The 24,217-nt window shown below is 35.0% G+C and overlaps 1 protein-coding gene and 1 non-coding gene across 2 annotated transcripts in view; one reads left to right on the top strand and one right to left on the bottom strand.

The window, feature by feature from the left end:
* CCNT2 (cyclin T2) overlaps positions 1-24,217 on the top strand; it is a 31,023-nt gene that overhangs the window by 2,424 nt on the left and 4,382 nt on the right. The window contains exons 3-7 of the mRNA XM_052663832.1: positions 14,691-14,819; positions 16,304-16,364; positions 18,297-18,359; positions 21,454-21,499; positions 23,133-23,296. Of these exons, the coding sequence (XP_052519792.1) occupies positions 14,691-14,819; positions 16,304-16,364; positions 18,297-18,359; positions 21,454-21,499; positions 23,133-23,296 (463 nt within the window). The remainder of the gene's footprint in view (positions 1-14,690; positions 14,820-16,303; positions 16,365-18,296; positions 18,360-21,453; positions 21,500-23,132; positions 23,297-24,217) is intronic.
* TRNAG-UCC (transfer RNA glycine (anticodon UCC)) lies at positions 4,516-4,589 on the bottom strand. Its single transcript has one exon. It is a non-coding gene; the product is annotated as a tRNA-Gly (tRNA).

The following is a 24,217-nucleotide window of genomic DNA, read 5'->3' as shown; positions in this document are numbered from 1 at the left end:
AAATACTGGTAGGAGTCACAAATTAAAATAGTTCTGGAAAGTCTCTGTGTGGCTGCAGATGCCCATTTGCTTGCTTTTCTACTTCAGTAATGATTTCACTACAAGACTACACTTCTCATTTTGAACCGTCCTTCTTTCATAATTTGTCTCTATGGCCTGTTTGGTATGCTTTAAAGCAAATGCTTACAGCCAAAATTCACAGCTGTAACTTTAAATTGACTGGTGAAGCCCAGGTCGCTGGCATTCTAACTCTTGTTAATTTATTTAAATGCCATCATTTAAGAAGAAAGCCAAAGTACTCATTTTTATTACCCTACTTTCTGTCTTATGTGTGTGTAAAGGCAAACCTCAATGTTGTACAGAGTTGTTATTAGCAGAATAATTGAAATCTGATGTTTCTGTTTTGAGAAGTAAATTGCACTCTTCATTTCTAACCATTGTCTTTTTTACCTTTGCTATTGTATCAAAAGTGGTTTTAATATTTGTGTTGGTGCACTTGCAACAATTGCACAGCCTCACTCTTTTATCTTTTTTCCTATTCTTTTAGGGTGAAGGGGGTGGTCTCAAATTGAATGTGAGTCACTTTTAAATTCATATTCTGCCACATTATTGGGAAAAGTTTTTTTATAAGGCTATAATGGAATGTCATAGTAAACTTTAAGTCATTACAAAGTAAATTAAACACCATTTGGTAAATTAAACCAGAACAAGCTTAAATTTAAAAATGTTGGTGATAAAATATATCCGATTTTATAATAAATATGCCTTCATTATATTAAAATATTTATGTGGCTTTATTTTTTCTCACATTGACAAATTTAAAAGTAAAAAATCCCCTAAAGGTCAGGTTGCTCTTGTGTTAAAAATCAGTGTCAACAGAGCTGTCTTTTATCATTATCAGTTTCTCTTTTTAGAAGGTTGGCTTGCTGTCAGCAGGAAATAAGTTTTTTATGTAACCTAATTACATAAATCTATCTTTTGCTCACTGGATGCAGTAAAATTTATGTAATTAAGATTAGTAATTGAAGAATGGCCTTGCTGGATCAAGCTCAAGATGAATCTAGTAAAGTATATAAAAAAAAGCTCTGGAGCCAACAGTGCCTCCAAAGTATATCCTGTGGGAGAGCATTGTCCCCTGTGTCAGTCATAGAGCACATATTGACTCAGCTTCTCCTAGAAACTGTTCATTAGTTTGTTTGGTTAGTCAAGCTTACAATGCACTTGTTTCTTGTATTAATTCCAAATCTTATGAGTTCTCTTAAGGTGAAGTTGTAAAGAGCACATTCTTAGTATTTTTATTGGTCATTGTCTAGTTTCCTAGCATTTCTCCAGTTCATGGGGTCATTTTAATCTTCTCTTTACTTTCTTTGGATATGTTGCCTCTTTCTTGAACTTCAGCAATTGAAACATATATGCCAAACTTAAATGTATTTTATTAGTTTAAGGTATCAAATACGTGGTTAGTTAAGGGCAGTATTCAGAACTAGTGATTTTTGACTTCTAAGAGTGCATCATCAATGTCATATCTGAGTTTCACTAAATACGTCTAAAATTAGTCAGCTGATAAGCATAAAAGACCTTGTATTTGCTTGTGCTGAAAAATGATTACCACTTTTTGCCTTCAGTGTTAATGATTCTCAGTTGACTTGGCTCTTGACAATTGATAGCATTTGAAAATTTAGAGATGTTCTTTTAGCATTCTTTTCCTTCTCTGTAAAGACTTAAATGATTTAAAGGAAATCCATTCTTATATCTATCTAGAAAGTTGCCCATAGTCCCAGTTGTTTGTCCTATAATAAAGCATTCTCCCATTCTGATTTTTAATAATTTTGCATCAAAATTTATTCAAGATGGCAGGGCAGGGCTGTCGCATGCAGAATCTTAGTTCTCAGACCAGGGATCAAACCTGGGTGCTAGAGGCAACCACTGGACCACCAGGCAAGTCTGGTGCAAGTTTTTTTAACAGTAGGTTTCATCCAATTTACAGCAGCTGTTGCTTACTTATACTAAAATTGCTCATAAAATCACCATAAAAAAATGACATTTGTGAAAGAAAACCAACATTTTGGTAGAATTGGTTAGCTAAGGATTTTGTTTAAATTTTTATTGTGAAAGCTGTAAATTTCTGTCAAGCATAGGAATATAAATAAGGTTAAATGTAAAAATTCACCATTACCACCCCTCAGCCTTCAGGCTAGAAGGTGAGCACCATAAGGACAAGGGGTGTTTGTTTATCTCTTTTCTTTTTTGGTTATATTCACCATTACCTCACATGAACTAGATATTCAGCAATGGTTTGTAAACAGAATGGATCAAATCTTGCTGTTTCACAGGTGTGTTGAATGAATTCTTCTGCATTTTCTTCTATATACATTCTCCCTATGTAGATACATTTAAAGTGTTTTATTATTTGAAAATTAACAGACACATGCTAAATGAAAATGGTAGAAACGGGGATATGATAAACCTCCCTTCCAGCTAAGTGTCTAAGCCCCATGCCCTACACCATTTGCTGTTCATTGTTTTGGTGTGCCCTTTCAGACAATACTTTCTGCTTGTGCAAACATTTGTGTGTATCTTTATCTGCAGAGGAAAGGGTTGTTTGTTTGTTTTTTCACAGGCTTTGGATCCAGCACATAGCAGCAAATATAAAAACACACAGAATTGGACTGATCCCAGTTGGGGACAGATGTGGCTGTTTCTGGAGAAGTAATTTTTAAGGTGGCACTAGAAAAGGATGGTATAGATTTACCTAGTGGTTCTCAGCCAGAGGCAATTTTGCCAACCACCCATTTAACAATGTTTGGAAACATTTTGGTTGTCACAACTAGGGGAAGGGGTACTACTGATACATAGTGAATAATAGAAGCCAGACATGCTGCTAAACATGTTACAGTGCACAGGGCTGCCCGCTAAAGCCAAGAGGTACCTGGTACAAAACGTCAGCAGTGCTAAGGTTGAGAAAACCATGGGTTAACCTAAAGAGTTAAGGAGACTAAAGCTGTGTTATCCTTACTAGATTAATTTTGAGTGTTTGGTGAATTTTATATGTTCTAGTAAGAAATTGCCTATTCATCTTAATTCCTCAAGGACCTTAAGGACAAAGATCAATTTGTGATCTTTTTCTAATTTAGGGCTTAAGGGAAACATTTTTGATATTCCTAAAATTTAAAGTTTAAATTTAGTTTGCCTTTCTGTGAAGTACTAATGTGTTCCTTAGCCTCTTTTTTGAGCTTTTTGTGAATTTCTTATCAAATTAGCAAATATTTTAGTAGTTTGTCTTCTAATTTTGTTTATGGTGGTTTTTGACATAATTTTTTTTTGTTATTCAAACATACCAGCCTTTAATTTTGCTTTATTTCATTACTTTTATTTTTATCTGGAGATAAGTGTCTACTATATTCATTTACTGGTTTCATGGGAAGAGTTTCTTGGGCTTCTGTGTTTTGTTTTTCCTCCTTAGGTTAATTTTGGTGTGTTGTTCTTAAATATTTATCTGAAGTTGGTTATCCTCTTATTGCAAATAAGGAAGAAAAGAATCATAAAGGTTAAACACTTTGTCTGAAGTCACACAGCAACAGAGTGACAGAAGCAAAAATCTCACCCAGATCTAGACTCCATTGTTCATGCAGTTATCACTATTTCTGCCTCAAGTATCTGTTGTTAGGAATCTTTTCATAGCCTTGAAGTTTATCACTGAAAGCAGTATATATAAAGCTTTTGCATTGTGCCAGTAGTGATTCACCAGCTTCGTGCATGAGAATTACCAAAATGTTCCTTTAAAATATGCTTTAGTGAACTATATCTTAAACCTGTGTAATCAGGATACTTGTGGTGAGACCTGGGATCCTCTCTCTTACTGTTAAGGTAACACTGACATCTGCTAAAGTTGAAGATTGTTCATTTTAATTTTGATTTCTCCTCTGTGTCTCATAGTCCATTATACAGTCAGCCCTCTGCATCTGTGGGTTCAACCAACCGCAGATTGAAACTATTTGGGAAAAATTCAACATTTCCAAAAAGCAAAACTTGTGTTTACCCCACACCAGCAGCTCTTAATATTTACATAGGAGTTGTGTTATATTAGGTATTATAAGTAATCTGAAAGTGATTTAAAAAATAGAGAGGGATGCAGATAGGATATATGCCAATACTACACCATTTTATATAAGACTTGAGCATCCATGGGTTTTGGAATCTGTGGAAGGGTCCTGGAACCAGTCACTCCTGTGGCTACTGAGCAGTAACTGTACAGTGGCCATATATTCTAGGATCTAAGTCAGCATGTATTTCAATTCCTTTAGCTGCTAGAATAAAATGTCTTTGAAATCTGAGTAGTTGTTTGTATTATAGCTCACTTCTACTTCTGCCTTTAAATTTTGTTTTGTAAGATTTATTTCCTTGGGTGCACCGAGTCTTAGTTGCAGTACTTGGGACTTTTTTTTTTTTTTTTTGCTGTGTGTGGGATCTTTAGTTCTGGCATGTGAACCCTTAGTTGCAGCATGTAAGATCTAGTTCCCTGACCAGGGATCGAACCCTGGGCCCCCTGCATTGGAAGCGAAGAGTCTTCACCACTGGACTACCAGGGACATCCCTGCCTTTTAATTTAATAAGCAGTTAGTCCAAGAATAATCTTACGTTCCAAATCCACTAATACTACTGGGAAAGATCTCACTGTATAATATGCACTTCACTTAGGGCAGCTGAAATATTACCCTTCTGAAGAAACAGATGTGGTTACTAACTTACTTGTCCAGAAAGAAAGCAGCCATTGTGTGATCGGCATTCGAACTCAGACCTTTTGCCTAATCCTATGCTGTTCTCACTTTTGTCTAATACGTTTAAGAAATGTCCCTAATGTGTTTAAGAACTAGGGTGCAGTAACTATTGATGCTGATGATTTCTAAGGAGATGAGTATACAAGTGAATAATGAAAATACTCAGATTTTTATTTACTTATCGTGTTGTACAAAATCCAGTGAAATCCTCTTTTGAACTAGGTGGGACATTCTTCTTTCAGCCATACATCAGTCTTGGCGTTTATGCATTGCACATCCCTGCTTTCCCATGTGGTGCATTCCCTTCACTTTTCATGCGGTCCTGACCTGTCAGGTTACGCGACCAAGCTAAAGTTCCAACTCTGTAAAAACATTCCCTGGATAACGCTGCTCTTTTTTCATTCTCTGACCTTATCCTTTGGGTCTTATTCACATCCTGTTGCATTTTACCTATTTGGTGTCATTTAGTTCTGTAGCATAACTGCATATATGGAATGAAGTGAGTTTCTGTTTTGTTTTGGGGGTCGGTTTTGGCCACATGGCACTTGGGATCTTAGTTCGACCAGGGATCAAACAACTTGTGTCTCCCCGACCCCCCAGAGGAAGCAGGGAGAAAGTGGGTTTTAAAACAATTAAAAATTGTTATAAAATGAAACACAAACATATAAAAGCACTAAATATATAGCTTAGTGAATTATTATAAGGCAGACAACTTTGTAACTATTACTCAAGCAAGGGAGCTTTGATAGTTAGCCCAAAATTGCCTTCATGTGCCCTATCCCAGGGTCAGCCCTTTCCCTCCCTACACAAAGGGACAGAAACTCTACAGTCCTTGACTATTATTAAACATTTGACAGGTTTCCTGTCTCAAAGTACAGATTTCCCCTCTATCCCTTTCTTTTACTTGAATTTTGTCTGTTGAAGGACCTAGGACATTTAACCTATAGAGTCTCCACCTGTCTGAATCTTGCTTATTGTATGCTCATAGTACAGTTTATCGTTTTCCTTTGTTCTTGTTGTTCAGTTGCTCAGTCATGTCCAACTCTGTGCGACCCCATGGACTGCAGCATGCCAGGCTTTCCTGTCCTTCAGTGTCTCCCGGAGCTTGCTCAAATTCATGTCCATGGAGTCGGTGATGCCATCCAACCATCTCATCCTCTGTCATCCCCTTCTCTTTCTGCCTTCAATCTTTGCCAGCATTAGGGTCTTCTCCTGTGAGTCGGCTCTTCACATCAGGAGACCGAAGTATTGGAGCTTCAGCTTCAGCATTAGTCTTTCCAATGAATATTCAAGGTTAAATTCCTCTAGGATTGACTGGTTTGATCTCCTTGCAGTCCAAGGGACTCTAAAGAGCCTTCTCCAGCACCACAGTTCGAAAGCATCAATTCTTTCGCGCTCAGCCTTCTTTATAGTACATGACTACTGGAAAAGCCAGAGCTTTAACTACAGTGACCTTTGTCGGCAAAGTGTTGTCTCTGCTTTTTAATATGCTGTCTAGGTTTGTCAAGATCTTCCCTGTGGCTCAGATGGTAAAGAATCTGCCTGCAATGCAGGAGACCTGGGTTCAATCCCTGGGTCAGGAAGATGCTCTGAAGAGGGGAACGGCAATCTACTCCAGTATTCTTGCCTGGAGAATCCCATGGATAGAGGAGCCTGACAGGCTACAGTACATGGGGTTGCAAAGAGTTGTACACGGCTGAGCGACTAACACACACACACAAGGTTTGTCATAGCTTTTCTTCCAAGGATCAAGCATCTTTTAATTTCATGGCTGCAGTCACCATCTGCAGTGAGTCTGGAGCCCAAGAAAATAGTCTGTCTCTGTTAGCAATATTTCACCATCTGTTTGCCATGAAGTCATGGGACCGGATGCCATGATCTTAGATTTTTGAATGTTTAGTTTTAAGCCAGCTTTTTCCACTCTCCTCTTTCACCTTCTTCAGGAGGCTCTTTAGTTCCTCTTTGCCTTCTGCCATAAGGGTGGTGTCGTGTGCATATCTGAGGTTATTGATATTTCTCCTGGCAATCTTGATTCCAGCTTGTGCTTCATCCTGCCCGGTATTTCACTTGATGTACTTTGTTCTTGTATTCCCTGAAAATTGCCAGTCGGGTCCAGAAATTTGATCAGACTCATTTAGATCCCTTTGGCAAGACTACCAGTGCTGTTACATTCTTCAGTCAGCACACTCCTAATATCTGGTTTCTTTTTGTGGTGTTGATATTCAGTGCCTCGATCCTTTAATTCATTGATACTCTTAACTCTTCATTTCTTCATTTTTAAGTTGTAATATTTTTTATAATGAAATGCTGTGATTCATCTACTGTTTGGACACTTGCTGGTACAAGTTTATATGGGAAAGGTAGGATAAATACTTGATTCTTGCCCCGTGTTTACTGCCTTTGTTGAGATAAAATCCCCACACTGTGCTTCACCTTTTGAAAGTGTACAGTTCAGTGGGTTTTGTGTACGTTCATGAAGTTGTGTGCATCAATTTAAGAAATTGTTATTACCCCGGAAAGAAACCCCACATCCTTTAGCCGTCTCTTCCCATTCTTCCCCCAGGCCTATTGGACAGTCTCTGTAGATGGAATCGTTCAGTCTGTGATCCCTTGTGACCTCTTTTACTTAGTACATGATGTTTTCAGGGTTCGTCTGTGTTGTACTGTGTATCAGTACTGAATTTATTTTTCATGCTGAACTACCATTATACTACATTTTGTATGTATATTCATCAGCTGATGGACATTTGTGCTGTTTCTGCTTTTTGGCTGTTATATTACCACTATGAACGTTTATGTGTGTTTTGTGTTTCCACATAAATGTTTTGAAACCAGAACCATGTTTTGGTTGCCCTTGTATTTTCCCAGGAGTAGAATTGCCAGAGTGTATATAATTCCATACCCATATAATCTGGGATAGTTTCCTCAAATATTTTATTATAACAAGATATTTCAGGTTCATCTTGTACTCTTCCTTTTAATCTTCATTCATGCTTAGTTCTGCAGGTAACTTTATTTGTATTGTTCACTTGAAAGTGAAAGTATTGGTCGCTCACTCCAACCCTCTGCAACCTCAATAGCCCGTCCAGGCTCCTCTGTCCATGGAATTCTCCAGACAAGAATACTGGAGCAGGTAGCCATTCCCTTCTCGAGGGGGTCTTCCCAGCCTAGAGATTGAACCCAGGTCTCCCGTATTACAGGCAGATTCTTTACCATCTGAGCCACCAGGGAAGTATTGTTCACTGAGAGTTGAAAATATTAGTCACTCAACTTGGGTCCTACTCTGCGACCCCATGGACTGTAGCCTGCCGGGCTCGTTTGTCCACGGGACTTTACAGGCGGGAACGCTGGAGTGGGTTGCCGTTTCCTCCTCCAGGGGATCTTCCTGACCCAGGGATCGAACCCAGGTCTCCTGCATTGCATGCGGGTTCTTTACTGTCTGAGCCTTTGGTGCTTATGTTGAAATCTCTGAGTCATTTGTTTGAAGTTCTCTTAAATATCATGGAAACAGTATTGTCTGAATTCTTGCATGAGAATAGTTTGTGCCCTTTATACCCATGGTCAATTTAGGGGTGTAAAATACTTGGCTCTTGCTTTCTTTTCTTAAGTATCTTAAATTTATGTAAACTTTTTTCTTTCCTGGTATAAAGCATTGCTGGCAGTTTGGGTGGTGATCTAATTTTCTTTCTTTCCTTTTTTTTTTTTTTTTTTTTGCCTAAGTAGCCCAGGCGTTTATTTTTCCCTTTAAAATCAGTAATCTCAGTACAGTGTGTTTTTGTGTTGGTTGTTCTAGGTTGATCAGGTGTGTGATGTGCTCTTTGAATATGTGATTTCGTATCCTTTTTACTTAGATTTTATGTTACGAATTGATTTTTTAATGTCTGTCTGGAGGTGAGTTAGCTTTTTGGTGTTTTTTAATTGTGGTAAAATATAGCACAAATGTGACATTTAAGCCATTTTTAAACTGTATTAGTTCAGTGGCATTAAGTACATTCACATTGTTGTATAGCCATCACCACCATCCATCCATCTCTAGAACTTTATTATCTTCACAAACTGAAACCATTCATTAATCAAACTTCACATGTCTCCTTTCCCTCAGCAACCACCATTCTACTTTGTCTATGAATTTCACTCTTTTTGGTACCTCTTATAAGTGGACTCTTAAAATATTTGAACTTTTGTGTCTGGCTTATTTCACTTTACATAATGTTTTCAAGGTTTGTCTTTCTTGTAGCATGTGTCAGAATTCCCTTCCTTTGCTAAAGCTGAGTATGTACCACAAATTGTATTACAATTTGTTGATCCATTTTAATCTGTTAATGGGCAGATGTATAGCTATTATAAACATGAGTGTACAAATTACTCGGTTCCTTACTATCAGTACTTTGGAGTATGTACCCAGATACGCAATTACTGAATCACATTATAATTGTTTTAATGTTTTGAGAAACTGCCATCCTGTTTTCCCCAGCACCAGCACCATCTCATGTTCTAGCTAGTAATGCGCACAGATGCTAGCTTCACATCCTCTAAGGCTTACCCTTTTCTGGTTTTCTGATAATAACCATCCTCATGGGTGTGAAGTGATTGAAGTTTTGATTTACAATTTTCTGGTGACTACTGACACTGGACACCTTTTCATGTGTTTATTGGCCATTTATATGTATTCTTTGGGGAAACATCTATTCAAGTCCTTTGTCCATATTTTAGTTGGGTGTTGTTACTGTATATGAGTTCTTCATATACTCTGAATATTAATCCATTATCAGATATATGATTTGCAAATATTTTCTCCTGTAGGCCAACTTCTCGTTTTCCTGATGCACAAAAGTCTTTAACTTTGATGACGTGCAGATTACCTATTTTTCTTTCGTTGCTTGTGCTTTTGGTATCATACCCAAGTAATCATTGCCAAATCCAGAATTATGAAGTAATTCCCTTCATCTTCTAAGTTTTAGTTCTTATATTGAGGTCTTTGGTCCATTGTGAGTTAATTTTTGTGTATAGTATAAGGTAAAGGTCTCATTTTTTCATGCAAGTATTTCATTTTCTCAGTACCTTTTGTTGATTTTTTTTTTTAAAGAAATTGTTTTGTTGCTGTTTTGGCCGCCCTGGGTCTTCATTGCTTTTGTGGAAGTTTCTCTTGTTGAAGAGCACAGGCTCTAGATGCGTGGGTTTCAGTAGTTGTAGTGCTTAGCTGCTGCAGGGCATGTGAAATCCTTCCAGACCAGGGATCGAACCCATGTCCCCTGCGTTGGCAAGCGGATTCTTACCCACTGTGCCGTGAGGGAAGTCCCTGAAGCACTTATTTCTAGCATGATTTTTGATGCTACGGGACAACTCTTATAGTTTTTTTCTTACAATGTCTTTGTATGACCTAGATAATTTTTATCGAACTCTTGAGAGCTTTTCTAACTTCACTGTTCCTTTGTATAGTATTCAGAAATGTAGCAGGTTTCTTTTTCTGTTCTGGAATCCTTTTTCTGTGAGTCTTTGCTGAAGCTGCACCATTACCATTTTTCCTTAACTATAGACGTAGTCCCAAATTATAAGCTGCAATACCTAGAACTAGTTGGATATTTATTAATGAAGCATCTTCAAGGCACAGAAAATAGTTAATTCTAGTCTTAGGGGACAGGGAGTGTTGGGGCAGTTAAGGGATATGGGAGAAATAGCCTCACCAGCCTGTGGGACCTAAAGATGAAACCTAAAAGTATATTAGAACAAGCTTGTTGATAATGTATTAACAAATAGAAAACAGACTTGGAGTTCTTTGCTTCTGTTAGGGCTTTTTTTGGATTAGGAGATTGAAGAGTAACAAAATGACCATGGCTCGCTCTTAAATACAAATGTATGCACAAAGTTTATGCAGTAAATTAATTACTTAAAGAATAAAGACAAAAATGATTTATTTGAAACTGATGGTGATATAACCATTTTTGGTGACTTAACAATCATCTAAGCTTTTTGTTAATGCAGACTGACCTTGCCTCCAACTATCAAGGTTGAAGCCAGCAATGAGAGTGAGGAATGTCAGCAGCGAGAGCATCATGAGCAGGCGGGGGAGACAGTGGCCAGGAATGGGCTGGAGGAGGATAGAGAAGAGAGGGAGTCAGACTGAGAGGGAGAAATCAAAACATACAAAGGAATAGAAAAAGAGAAGTGTGGAAAAACAATTGGAGCAAGAAGAGAAAAGAGTTACAAGTGTAATCATTAAAGTAAAACCAGGTGTCATCATTTCAGTATTTGAATCTGTTTATTATAATAGTTAAATAGTTAGGACTGCAGTGATCCCTTTAAAGAACTGAGTTTGTACAAGGAAGAAGATGAGCAAGAAAGGAGGGAATTTTAAAGAGCATGTTAAATCACTTTTTAAATTTAAAATCAACAGTAAAAATACAGAACTGTTTTATTTTGCAACATAGTACACTTAATCTTAGCCAAAAGGCCTAGAAGCAATATAGTAATAATAATATTTGAGGCTTAATACACAGCTGTGGTTTTATTTTGCAACATAGTACACTCAATCTTAGCCAAAAGGCTGAGAAGGGGTGTAGTAATAATATTTGAGTCATATTAACTGTGAGGCACTATTCCAAGTGCTTTACATATATTGATTCCTTTCATCCTCAGCACAACTTTATAAGCAGATACTATTTCTCCCATTTTACAGATGCAGAAACTGAACCACAAAGAAAATAAGTATTTTTCCTAGGCTAGTCAGATAACAGAGCCAGGATTCCACTGAGACAGTCTGACTACTGTGCGACAGCTGGCGTCATCACCTCCACCTTCCCCTGTCCATCATTTGTATGGTATATTTCTGTAGAAATTTGTCTTGTTTTGAGAATGTAATATCCCCGTGAAATAGTTGTACATCTGCTAGAGTGACAAACTCTGGACACTATTGAAAGATCAATTTTTATTACCTTTAGTTAGAGTACCTTGAGAAAGTTTATTAAACTAGGTACCAGAGCACAAAAGATGGATAGTACATGGTCCCTGTCCCCAGTAAACTGAATCTCAGTGTGTAATTGGTCATGTGAACCAGCCAAGTGTCTACTCCAATATTGGTATAAATTCTTTGACTTTCAACCAAGTTTGGTAATGAATGTTTGTTGCCTTCAGAAGTGTGTTCACCTTTAAAAGCCACAGACCAACTAGAAATATTGTTATTACTTAAACTTTTGGAGTTATTTTCATTTTAGTAAGCCATACAACAAAATCAGCTTTTCATACGAAAAGCAGTAGTACCTAGTTTAATTACCTTCCTTAGTCATCCTCAAAGCCTCACATGGATATTCACTAAGTATTTATCTACAAAGGTGTTTTGTTTTGTTTTGTTTTTATGGCCCTGATGGAGTAAGATGTTTGCAGGCAGTAGAGGAGGAAATCTAAGTGGAGCTAGTGGATTTCACCAGAAACTTTGAAAGAGTGTTGGGTATTAGTGTTGCTTGAAGGAGAATGAGACTTGAACGCTATTTAGAGGGAGAACAGAAAGACTTCCGTTAGGCATGTGGGTAAATAAACAAGGAACCTACCCTGAAGATCAATGTTAAGCTCCTCAAATGCTTTTTTTTTTTTTTTTTTAATTTTTGTAGAATTTTAGAATCATTCACTAGTATGCGTATTGTGATTCCATTGAGACTATCTTCTAAGGTGAAGAGCTGTGTGACTTGAAAGTTCTTCTTGATACCAAGGTTTACAAAAAGTCTGAAGAGGATGGAGCTGTTACTAGGAGTCCTAAGAGAGTTTTACCAAGAAAAACTCAGTGGAGATTTTCAGAAGTGCCTTTTAGGAAAGTTAAGAGAAATTATCTGGCAGTTAGGCAAACAGTTTATTAAGTTCAGCCTAATTTGACTTTTCACTTGAGCCTCTATGCTTCATTCTTCGACAGATAGTTCTGACATTTGAATTTTGGTGTAGCCATTCCCCTTTTAGACATGAATGAGATAATAAATGAGAAATTGTGGGAAAGTGAAAGTATATTCACTTTATTGTTTCTTGCATTTCATACCTTAGCATTGGCTCTTAGATTTTTATTATGACATTTGGAATACTGTGAACTTAATGTTGGTGCCTTTATGTGGATTTTCCACATGTCATTAAGTATTGTGAACAGCAGCTGCACAATGCTAGATAATGGGAACACAAATGAATAATTTAGTCTCTGTGTTCAAGCTGCTTCTAGACTTTAGGGCAGGCAAATATAATAAATCAGAAGTTAGAATACAGTATAAGTACAATGGCAGAGGAATATACTGTTTCCTTTTGAATAAAGAAGAGCATTTCGCTCTGATTCCAGAAGTTGGGAGGATGTGATCTTTTGAGGTAAGCTGTTAAATAGCAAAGGAATTAATCAAACTAGGTAACAGTGGTAAGAAATTTTCAGTATGTAGAAAAAATGACAGAACAGATGGAAAATAATTGTCTACTCTCAGTTATCTTATACTTTTTACAATTTAGAAAACCCCCTGCCCTGGATCACTGCTATATAACTGATATTTCAAGAATACGGACTAATTTTGATATTGCTTGACTAAATCAGCATTCTCAAGTTTTTAAGCCTGCCTTGTCATTTTAATTTTAAATGACTGAAATAAATTGAAAGTCCAAGGTGGAATTATTCAGTCTATTCAAGGTAACATTATTTTTGGTTGTTTAGAGCCAAACTCACTTAATTTTAGGTCTGTTTAAAAGATTTTTATGTAGTAAGACAACTTCATGAAGTCATTTTTACTCCATTTACTTATCTGCAAATGCAGTTGGATTAGAGAAGGCCCCTGTCAAAGCCAAAATCCAAGGATTAAGTTTTATGTCTTAGGAGTGATATTTGTAAGTTGTTTGAAGAGCTGTCAGAAGAAAGGGTCCATCTTCCCTATATCAAGTTTTCTCTTTATTTTGACTACCCAAAACATGTAATGGGATTTATGCCCTCCTTTCTCCTCACGTCCTTCTGTTGGTATTGTTTCTGTGTAGGGATTGATTACCCGTCTCCACACAATTAGATGTTCATCTCTTAAAAAATAATGTACCTAAATCTTGACATTTATAAATGATCCTTTCATGACCAATTTCTTGTATGGAATCTTAGAATGTTACTTCTAGTAACATTTAACATATGCCAGTTTTCTGACTCAGCAATTATTTGGTTTAGTACTAACTTTTTAGATAAATAATTGCTCAAAATGGTGTTCTCTTAGTCAATATCTCTATAGTGCTATGTTCTTACATTTCTGTTTGCAGTAGATAACTTACTAAAGGTAAAACAAGTTGATGATTTCTTCATCTCCAATTGGCAAGGTTTCTACGCTATTGGTTTGTCTTACATGAATTTTCAAGGTATTTTTAATATTGCTTTATTGAAGTTATAGAGAAATTAAATAGCAGTTCCATGTTCAGAATCCTATGATTTTGTCTAGGAGATTTCTTTTTCTCTCTTAAGTAAGAGGGTATAGCTCTTAACCAAACAATGAAGCATTGATTAAAAGAGTACCAGTGAGTGGTGACTGCCTCAAAAGAGGGAAAAATCTGACTATACCACTTTTTTTTTTCTTTACTTTCTTCCTTCCTTTCTTTTTAAAGAGGTTTGGCTTTATTATTTTGCTTTAGTTTTCTCCTCTACCTCCCCAGTGTGCATTATTATTGTTATTTAAACTTTCTTTTAAAGTGTAAGTCTTTTCCTTTTAGATTTCTACTTGCAAAGCAAGTAAAACAGATTTTATAGACGGAAGTAACAAGTTATATCTAATGAATAACTTTCTAAAAACTTACATCAATCTTGTAATAGTCCAGCTTCAGTTCATACTGTAAATATTACATTCCTTTTTTGCATCCCCCTCTTAGAAAGTAGAAGGTGTTCCCAAAATCTGTGTGTTTTTAAATCACCAAATTTTGTCTTCTCTGCAGATGATATCACCTACTGCATTATTCTTGGCTGCAAAAGTAGAAGAACAGGCTCGAAAACTTGAACATGTTATCAAAGTAGCACATGCTTGTCTTCATCCCCTAGAGCCACTGCTGGATACTAAATGTGATGTATGTAAAAATTCGTTGTTTTGAGTTCTCTTTGTAAATTTGAAACCTTTTCATCATTTAGACCTAATAAAAATGTAATTCAATTAGTGTTGCTGTCCCGTGCTGCTTATTTCTGTTATCACTTAGGAAGGTAAATACCAGGAAGTGATCTGACAGAAATACATTTCATGTTATGTTTGTGAGGTTTTTGTCTTTCTGAATCATTTAAGTCCTTGATTCACAGGTACTCTTAAGTGTTTCATGTTCTGTTTATTCTCACAGCAAATCAATGATACACGTAGAAGGGACATCATCTCATCTTTGGATGTCTTAAATGCATCTATAAGACCATAGATAGATATTTAAGACCATAGATAGATATTTTTTTAAATTGTCAGCAAATGTAGGAATAGAAAAATCTCTGAATTTATCTCTAGACCAGTAATTAGTCTTTTTACAGAAGTGTTCTATTATCAATACATATATACTACTGCTTTTCTCTGATACATAAAGATGCATTTTACTATGCTTACATGAGTGGCATTTCAAAAATATTTTTATTTTCCTAAAATAGTCTGGAGGGGGGGGAAAGTAATACTAGTTTCCAAACAGCTTGTTCCTCATCAACATTTCAATAGGTCTAGTTTCAAATCCCCATGTTTAAGTCTTCTGATGTCTTAAAACAGAAGCTATAGCATTCTGGGCTTTTGAAATCCTTTTTCTAGCACTCCTATGTAATTGAATTACTTTATCACTTTTAACTACTGAATGACTACCAGTATTCAGTTCGATTTGGATCAAGTTTAAGGTCCAGATTAAATATATCTGATTCTATTAGTGACAAGTATTTATCCTACATGTTGGATTTAAGAGACTAAAATATTAACGTGGCCATTCAGTATAGTGAATATGAGATTGTTTTGTCCCCGCAGGTGTTTGGTACATTGTTTCTGTGTTTTATAGCTTAAAAAAAGATTTTTTTTTTAATCTAAGGGTTTGAGGGTTTGCTTTGATTTTGTCTTTTCTGAAGAGAAAAAGTTATTCTAAAAAATAACTCACTGACCAACTGTGGAAGTCAGGGAATTAATACATGAAGTATCCTGTAGTGAGCTGATGAGCCTTTTGTTTAAAGGCCAGTTTGAATTTGATCTATCTTGAGTTGGTGCTTCCTATCCTTAATGGGACTCGAAGTGCCAATGCCTAGGTAAAGTTTTACCTTACAGACTGGAGATCTCTTTGTTTTCAGTTAATCTACCCTCTTTAGTATTATTAGCCTTAGATTGGTTTTGTTTTGTTTTGCTTTAACATTTCTTATAATAGAAGTAACTGAATCTGTTTATCACAGAAATAGGTTTTATCTGTCACCCTCAGTTCATCTTCATATTTCCGAAAGATTTTGTTGGAGTTTGTAATGGATCTGTGATTTAATCTTAAGAGATTTAACATTACTGTGGTCTAGCTATGTTATGTTTATTAAACGTTTTGATGTTATTTTTACCTGGCAGACTTACCTTCAACAGACTCAAGAACTGGTTTTACTTGAAACCATAATGCTACAAACCCTAGGTATGTACTTACGTAAAGTATTATTTGTGTATGTGTTGATCAATGCAATATTCTAAATAAAGGAACAGATTTCTGAAATAATTTTATCATTGAAGAAAGTTTCAATTTTATCATTGAAGAAAATACAGCTTGGAGCCAGAGTAGTAGTGCTTGGTTCTGAGGAAACCATTTTTAAAATTTTAATTTCATTTAGCATTTAATTGAATGGTCAACATAGCTTTCAGTGTGATTTCTCATATTTTCAGATAGTTAAGACTCTGGTTCATTCTGGATTTGCATTGGGTAATAAAATGGTCCTTTAGGGCTGTCGCATATGATTATAATGTTATAAACACCCGAGGCAGTCCTGCTATGCTAGAGCTTATGAATTTATCACATCATTTTAAATATGACAGTAATTTAAGTGTCCATCATCCTTGTCTAAAAGTTAATCGTCTATAAGATTTGTGCAACTTAAATCATCTTTGAAGATCATTTATTCTAATCTTTTACTTTACTCATGAGTAGATTGAGCTTTAAGCAGGTGTGGACTGTGTAAAGTCATGTATTACTTCTGGAAGGACCTAGCAGGGTGTCATGGGAAGAATATAGGCTTTATTGAGATCTGCACTTAAATATATACTCTTTATTTACTTTGTAAACTTGGTCATAGTTCCTTTACTTTTATCCTCTGTGTGCAAGGTGGAATAATAATTCTGCTTTAACACTGTGAATTTGAAGATGGAAGATATTTTTAATTGCCACATAGTGTTTCATAAATAATCATTGTTTATTACTGTTTTTATCTTATTTATACTCAGTTCCCAGATGTTGAATAGAAGTCATAATCGTAGCTTTCCATTATGACAGATTTTTTTTTTATTACATAAGTAGGTTGTTTGAAACACATATAACTTCTTGAAGGTTTTTATAATATAAAAAGATAGAAAAATGAAAGTGATAATCTGGATGCAATTAAACAAGAAAAATAAAAGTGAAAATCTTTTTATTCTCTCCAAATCTAGTGATTTAGCATGTTACTGTTACTATATAAATCTGAGATTTGACAAATATTCATATAATGAAAGTTGAAGGGGAAAACATTATTTTTAAAAGTTATTTTATCATATAAAATCCATCATATATTACTGATGACAGATTTCTTAAACACTGAACAGCATTATTTTAAGGGGAACATTAGAATTTACAAGATACAACTCATGGCTAAAGTGTAATTTTTGCAAGTTTAATAACAAATATGAATAGACCACACAATAACTTTGAAAATCGAGATTACCTGCTTATTGGAATATTATTCCTTTACTACTTCTCATGGCACTATACAACGACCTCCACTTCTAAGAAAGGAAAAGGAGAAACTATGCCCTACCTACAGGGTTCACTTGCCTTAACAGTTTTTTTATTATTAATAATAAGATGTAATTACAAGCTAACTGATTGAAACTCTTTTATCTAAGGTACACTGAGAAAATAAGAGGACTGTATCATTTAAAAGATCACTTCTCCCACTGTGGCCCAAAGATTATATTTATGAAAAATGTTCTTCTCACATCTTCTGAAAGAAGGAGTTGGAATATACTTAAGAAATATGTTACATAGTTGAATTCCCTGCTTAAATTGTGGGGCTGCTTTAATAATTGTCATGATTGTAGTTTGTAACTTAAGGATAATCTCAAACTAATTGTAATTCAGAATTTTGAATAAATACTATTTATCTCTAAGTAACTTTTTCAGTTTTCGTAATTGGAATGCTTTTCGAGATATTACTTCTTATGATTGAAGGTATAATAAGCATGTCAGTGATGAGAAACTAACTTGATTTTTTTTTAATAATGAAAAATTCATAATTACAGTTGTGTGATGAGTGGGATTTCTCAGGCAAGTTATTGTACTGGTATAAGTGATTGGGAAAAAAAGTGCTTTTCATTTCAGGTTTTGAGATCACCATTGAACACCCACACACAGATGTGGTGAAATGTACCCAGTTAGTAAGAGGTAAGTGATCTCTGAAACTTTTAAATTACCAATGCTTCTTCTTGTCTATATTTGAAATGACTGCTGTTTTGTTCTCCTCGCTTTTGGGGGGTTTTATTATAAAATGACAAGAATTGTCAGTTTGAAGCATTATGTTTCAGTGTTCTACACCTGCCTACTCATCTGCTTCTGTATTTGGTCCTTCCTGGTGAATTAACTTCCTTTAAATTTAGGTGAGAGTCTCTTTTCACTAAAAAAATAATAATTAGAGAGCTTCCAAATACTAGAACTCTTTATTTTGGGCTATACTCATCCCATTTCAGTTAATATTTTAAGATGTGGGCCATTTAACATATAGGTGGAGGAAATAGTATTAGTTTCCAATTTATATCAAACTTCATTGACTTCTTGAAAACCGATTACAGTTTTTGAATTTGGAGGTCACCTTCACATCTTTCAGATAAAAATTGCCTTTAGATTTGTCATTTTAGGGAATGTTAAGGCCTGTGTTTATTTGGCCAAAATTGATTTAAGTTCTTTAGCCTTACTAAAAGTGGCTTCCTTTTTGTGTATAATACATAACAGCATGTGATATACCTATTAAACAGTTTATAAACAAGAGTACGAAGTTTTGTACTGTTTCTTTACTCCTTATAAAGCATGTGGTGTATGTTTTTCTACTCTTGTTAATGAATCCTATATATCATTGTATCTCTAGAAAAAAGTTTTCACACAGATGCATGCTGTACTACTTTTCCTTTCCTGTTTACCGTTTGAAGTGGTATGCACTTGTCACTTGGAACTTTTAGTGTGCCTTTTTCTGTTATTTCTTCTTGAAAATGAAATTTTGCGATTTTATTCCTTTACCACTAGACTTCTTTAGGTTTGTTCTAAACAAAATGGGTAAGACTTTTGAAAGCCTTGTTTCTAGTGTTTACCTGAATGTTCTCTTATTTTATTCATTCTAAATTGAATTCATTTTATCCCTAGGTAGGATTTTATTTTGTTAATGGCTACATTAAAAAAAAAAAACCTATTGTCTGATAACTGAGTTGTCATTGTTAAGAAATGGACTTAGATTTTTTTTTAAATCTAAGAGCAGATGTTACTTATATTTAATTATGGTTCCTATTCATGGTTATATGTTTTGTAGCACTTTCTCATCCTTAGTGTTACAGCATAGTATAGAATTGTATGGATAAACTAGTGTAGACATGGAATTAAGAAATAAAGCTTTAGAGAAGTTTTGTTTCCCTGGAAACTTGAAAGGTTGAGCTGTTTTGTTTGAATAATGGAGAGGCACTTAATTTGCCCTGAGTTGAGCTTAGCAAAGAAAGATGTTGAAGAAAGATATTAAATATAGGTTAAGAAATATACACACACACTTAGCAGAAAATGAAACTGAATTTTCAGCCTGGTATTGTGAAATTTGAGTCAGCTTCTCTTAAATTCTGTCTAAAGAAGCTAGAGAGATTAAAGTCCATTTATTTTGCAGAACTGAATAGTAATATATAAACATTCACAAAATCTGTAAATTGGATATATCATCCAAAGCAAAATATTTAAATCTGATTTTTTTGTTACTGTTATTAATGTTTAAAATGTGACAAATTCTTAAATTTTTGTAAAAATCTCGTTTAATGTCATTTTTGTCTGACATTTACAAGTAACTATAATTTGCATCTTAGTCCATTTTTAAAATGTTCTTTCATGTTTGGTATATAATTTTTTCCTTTGCCCTAAAACCACTTTAAGCTAACAAAAGAACATTTTTCTCTGTCGCAATGACTTTTAATAGGTTACTGAATTTACATATATTCTGAGGTGAAGAGTGCAATGGCAATTTAAAATTATTTTTACTTATCTATATATTTTGAGTCTTTTGTGGGGTGGGGGTGGGGGTAAATTATTTGATTTCTTTGAAGTTCTCCCACGCCCCCCATATCTGGAGATGAGAAAGTTGTTATGCTCTTTGCTGCAAAATTGGCTAATGTCATTTTACAGGGACCTTTCATTTCTGTGATTTCTCCTTCCCTCTCCACCAGGAAAGAATGCCTTACTTAAGTCACAATGCCTCCAAGACATCCGATGCTTTGACACTTCCTTAGCACAGCTCTGCTAAGCCCAAATCCCTTTTGTAAACCTTTATGTTGATGATCCATGGGGCAGCGGGGAATTACACGTGCCACGAATAAAACTAGGAGAGGGCAAGGAACTTGAGTCCTGTTAGAGTGGGGTGAGTGGAGGTGAATTAATCCTAGGTGAGAAGAGGGGAAAGGTATGTCAGTGATAATGAATGTAACTGGGGGAGAAAGGGAAACTGTAGCAAAGGCATCCCTGTTGGGAAGAATAAGAAGTAGAAGAAGGGAGATGGGGGCTGTTTTCAATGCCAGTGTCTTAAGAAACTAGTTCTTAAAAATTGCTTTTCTGTTGAGGACCAGTATTGAAGTATCCTGATTCCCCCTAAAGTACTTATATCTTTTCTAAAGTTATCATTAATTGGATTATATAATTTAAGAATGATTACAGTGGTTTCTCTACATCCTTGTGATGTTTTTAGGTTGTTTATTCTGTTGATGCTTAGTAACATGATGAAAAACTGAGCAGGTTGTCCTCTCTGAGTTTGGGGGTTGGGGGTTTATTTTTGATTTTTGTTTTTTGTTTTGTTTTTTTTGGTGGAAGTACTTAAACCAACTTAAATGTGATGACTGAGGATTAAGTCTGGCAGGCAACTCTGTATTTTGTATTAGACTTCAAAATCTTTTCTTCTTCTTCTTTTTTTTTTTTTTTAAATCCAGGAGAATGCTTTATTGCAACTTTTAGCTGACTAGATGCTTAACTTAGTAACAAGTTTAGCCCTTGTAACTGGCTAGCTAAAAGCAAATCGGCTTGTTTCTCAGATCTTTGGGGGATAGCAAGAAACATTTGAGTGAATGTTGTTGAAGATTTTCAGTAGTATAGAAAATGATGGCGCTCTTGTGATATTTGTAAGTAGTAAGTAAAATTTACTTTTTGTGTACAAATCTTTGAAGTTTTTGTTGTGTTGAGAACTTTTTGATGGTAGCATGTTAAAGCTGATAGTATTGTCTTCGTTTTTTTTTTTCTTTTCTTACAGCAAGCAAGGATTTGGCACAGACATCCTATTTCATGGCTACCAACAGGTTGTTATCCTGACCCTCTTTGTTGCACTGTTGTAGCACACTATAGCTTCCTTTAATGCAGGGCCCCCTCAATGTGTCTCTCACCCTTGTTGCAGCAGGAGACTGGACCATCTACTGTGGTGGTACCTTCCTGTCTGCTTGCGGTGTATTGTACAAGGGACTTTTGGCACAGAGGGGTTAAATGCACAATGTGAAGTGTAGTGGTGCTTTCTGGTGACATATTCTCGATTTGTGAGTGCATAAGTCTAAAATTGGTAGCCTGAATAGCAGCTAAAGATTACAAAGAGCTAAACTTAACCTAGAAATTCGAGCAACTTGGTAAGTATAAAGCTATTTCTAGTTTACAATTATAGTTAAATGACAATTTTTAAAAATTTCACTTTGATCCTATATTAACTTTAATCATTAAAGTTTTTTAATAAATAAAATTTATATAACTTGGGTTTTTTTTTCCAGATAATACCCACCAGTAGTAGATTAGTAGTAGTCACATCCTATCAGTGCCTTGATTTGCATAAGTGTAATTTTTACTTAAATGTTCAGTACTTTCTCTAAAGAACAGTATGGGTTTGTGCTTGACCAGTAGACATTTTCATCAGTTCTGAAATTGAACTGGAAGAATAGTTTTTAAAAGCCTTTCATATCTAATATATAATTTTGTTCTGGATTGATTATAATAATGATTTAAATTTGTTTTTTTTAATGAGTCATTGGGGAGGAGTGGACTAAACCAGCTTTATGTGGTCCTTAATTTCTTGCAATACTGTTATGTTTTGTTTAAAACTTTGAATTGCCAAAAAAGCCAGTATATTTTCTTAGGTATATATTGTTGGGATTTAACCTCTGTCCCTAGAAATACTGAACAACAAGGCAAGAATCACTTAAATTTAAAATTTGGGTTAGAAAAAGCTAGCTGTGACATGTTGCAAGTGCAGTTTTTGGCATGTCATGGAAGGAGAGAGGTAGTATTTTTGTAGATTTAGCAGCATTGGGCCTTGAAGCTATTCAGCAAAAGGTAAGTTTTCTCTGTGGCTTTGCTGAGAAGATAGTTTTACCTAAATAAGTGTTAAATATATGAGTCACTTCAGAATGAATGCATGTTAAGCCACATGGAATGGTAGAATCCCTGATTATAATTATAATGTGGTATTGAAATTACCTTGTCAGTTGTACAGTTTTCTGCTTTTTTGTTTATTCTACCATGACATTACAAAAGAAACAAAGATACCACCGAGAAAAGTTTTAAGTCATTTTACTTACGTATAATAATTACTGGAAATGTACTGTCTTCCTCTACTTTTATAAAGAAATAGTTGTAATTTAGATGTAAAAACAAAGTTTAGAAATACTGATATATTAGTATTAGTAGTAGTAATAATATACTCTGGGAAGTAAGAGTATGAAAACATTGATAATCTATATGGGTTTTTAGTGTTTGAGTTTTTGTGACCATAGTCATAAAAAGTATCATAATGTTAGCTTTTAACTTTATAAAATAAGGTTTTGTACTCTAGACTTAAAAAAGAAAACTTAAATAATTTTGTTTTTCCTCTAATCTTATTGGTAAATGTTTTTCTTTGTTTTACATATTTGAATTTCTATGACTCTTCGTTCCAAATCTGCTCTACAACAGTCTGCATCTTACAACCTTCTGTCTTCAGTATAAACCAACAGTGATAGCATGTGTATGCATTCATTTGGCTTGCAAATGGTCCAATTGGGAGATTCCTGTGTCAACTGATGGAAAACATTGGTGGGAATATGTGGATCCTACAGTTACTCTGGAATTACTAGATGGTAAGTAGAGAAAATCTTTTTGTTACAACAGAATATTTTCTTACTTTTTATCATGGATTAAACATTCTGTCTGTTTCTGTATAGGTTTTAAAAAATATTGAGTTCCCACATATTCATGGTCAGTTGAACAGTTTTGGCCAGTCTAGGATCCTCGTTCACCCTGTAGTTACTTGATGCCAATCCCAGGTATCATTTCATCTACTGGTATTTCCTCTTTTGAAAAGATAAAAAATCTTTTAAAACATAGTTCTGTTTTAACAATTTGGCAATAGGATTTAAAAGTACAGTTACATGATCACATGAAGAGGATGAGAATAAATTCATTAGCCTAAAGGGGGAAAAATGAACATATTATTAACCACTACTCAATATCTAAAACCCTTTCATGACTTTTCAAAGAAATATGATTTAATATAATGCTGCAGGTTGATAATACAAGCATACATAATTTTAAAGTATACTAATTTTGTCGGGTTTAAAATGTATAAACACAAAGTCATGTATTAACTTACTGTAGAAGATGTGAAGCAGTAAGCTAATGGTATTTTCATGGTAATATTCCTTGTTCTGTTGTTCTGCTGGTGATAAAGTGTGTCATTGTTGCCATGCATTAATAAGTATGAATTGACAAGGAAAAATTGGGAGTATAAGTTCTATAAATTATGAATCTGGCATTTGGGGGTCTCCTGAAAGGAAATTTTTCTGGCAGGCCAGGGGTAGAATATCCTTGCAGATTAAGACATTTTAACCAGGAACTGTAGATTACAAAAACGAAATAGATAACACTTCCTAGATCTAAACTGATATGTTAGGTTTTCAGCTTCTTTTTGTGTGCTTTCCCCAGCTTCCTTTACAAAATTGAAACTGATGAGAAAACTGGATTTATAGGACATCTGTTACGTAAAAGTGAGAGACCCCTAA

This window comes from Budorcas taxicolor, chromosome 2 (genome assembly GCF_023091745.1).
Source record: "Budorcas taxicolor isolate Tak-1 chromosome 2, Takin1.1, whole genome shotgun sequence".
Lineage (NCBI taxonomy): Eukaryota > Metazoa > Chordata > Mammalia > Artiodactyla > Bovidae > Budorcas > Budorcas taxicolor.
This window is presented reverse-complemented; position numbering and strand designations above follow the sequence as displayed.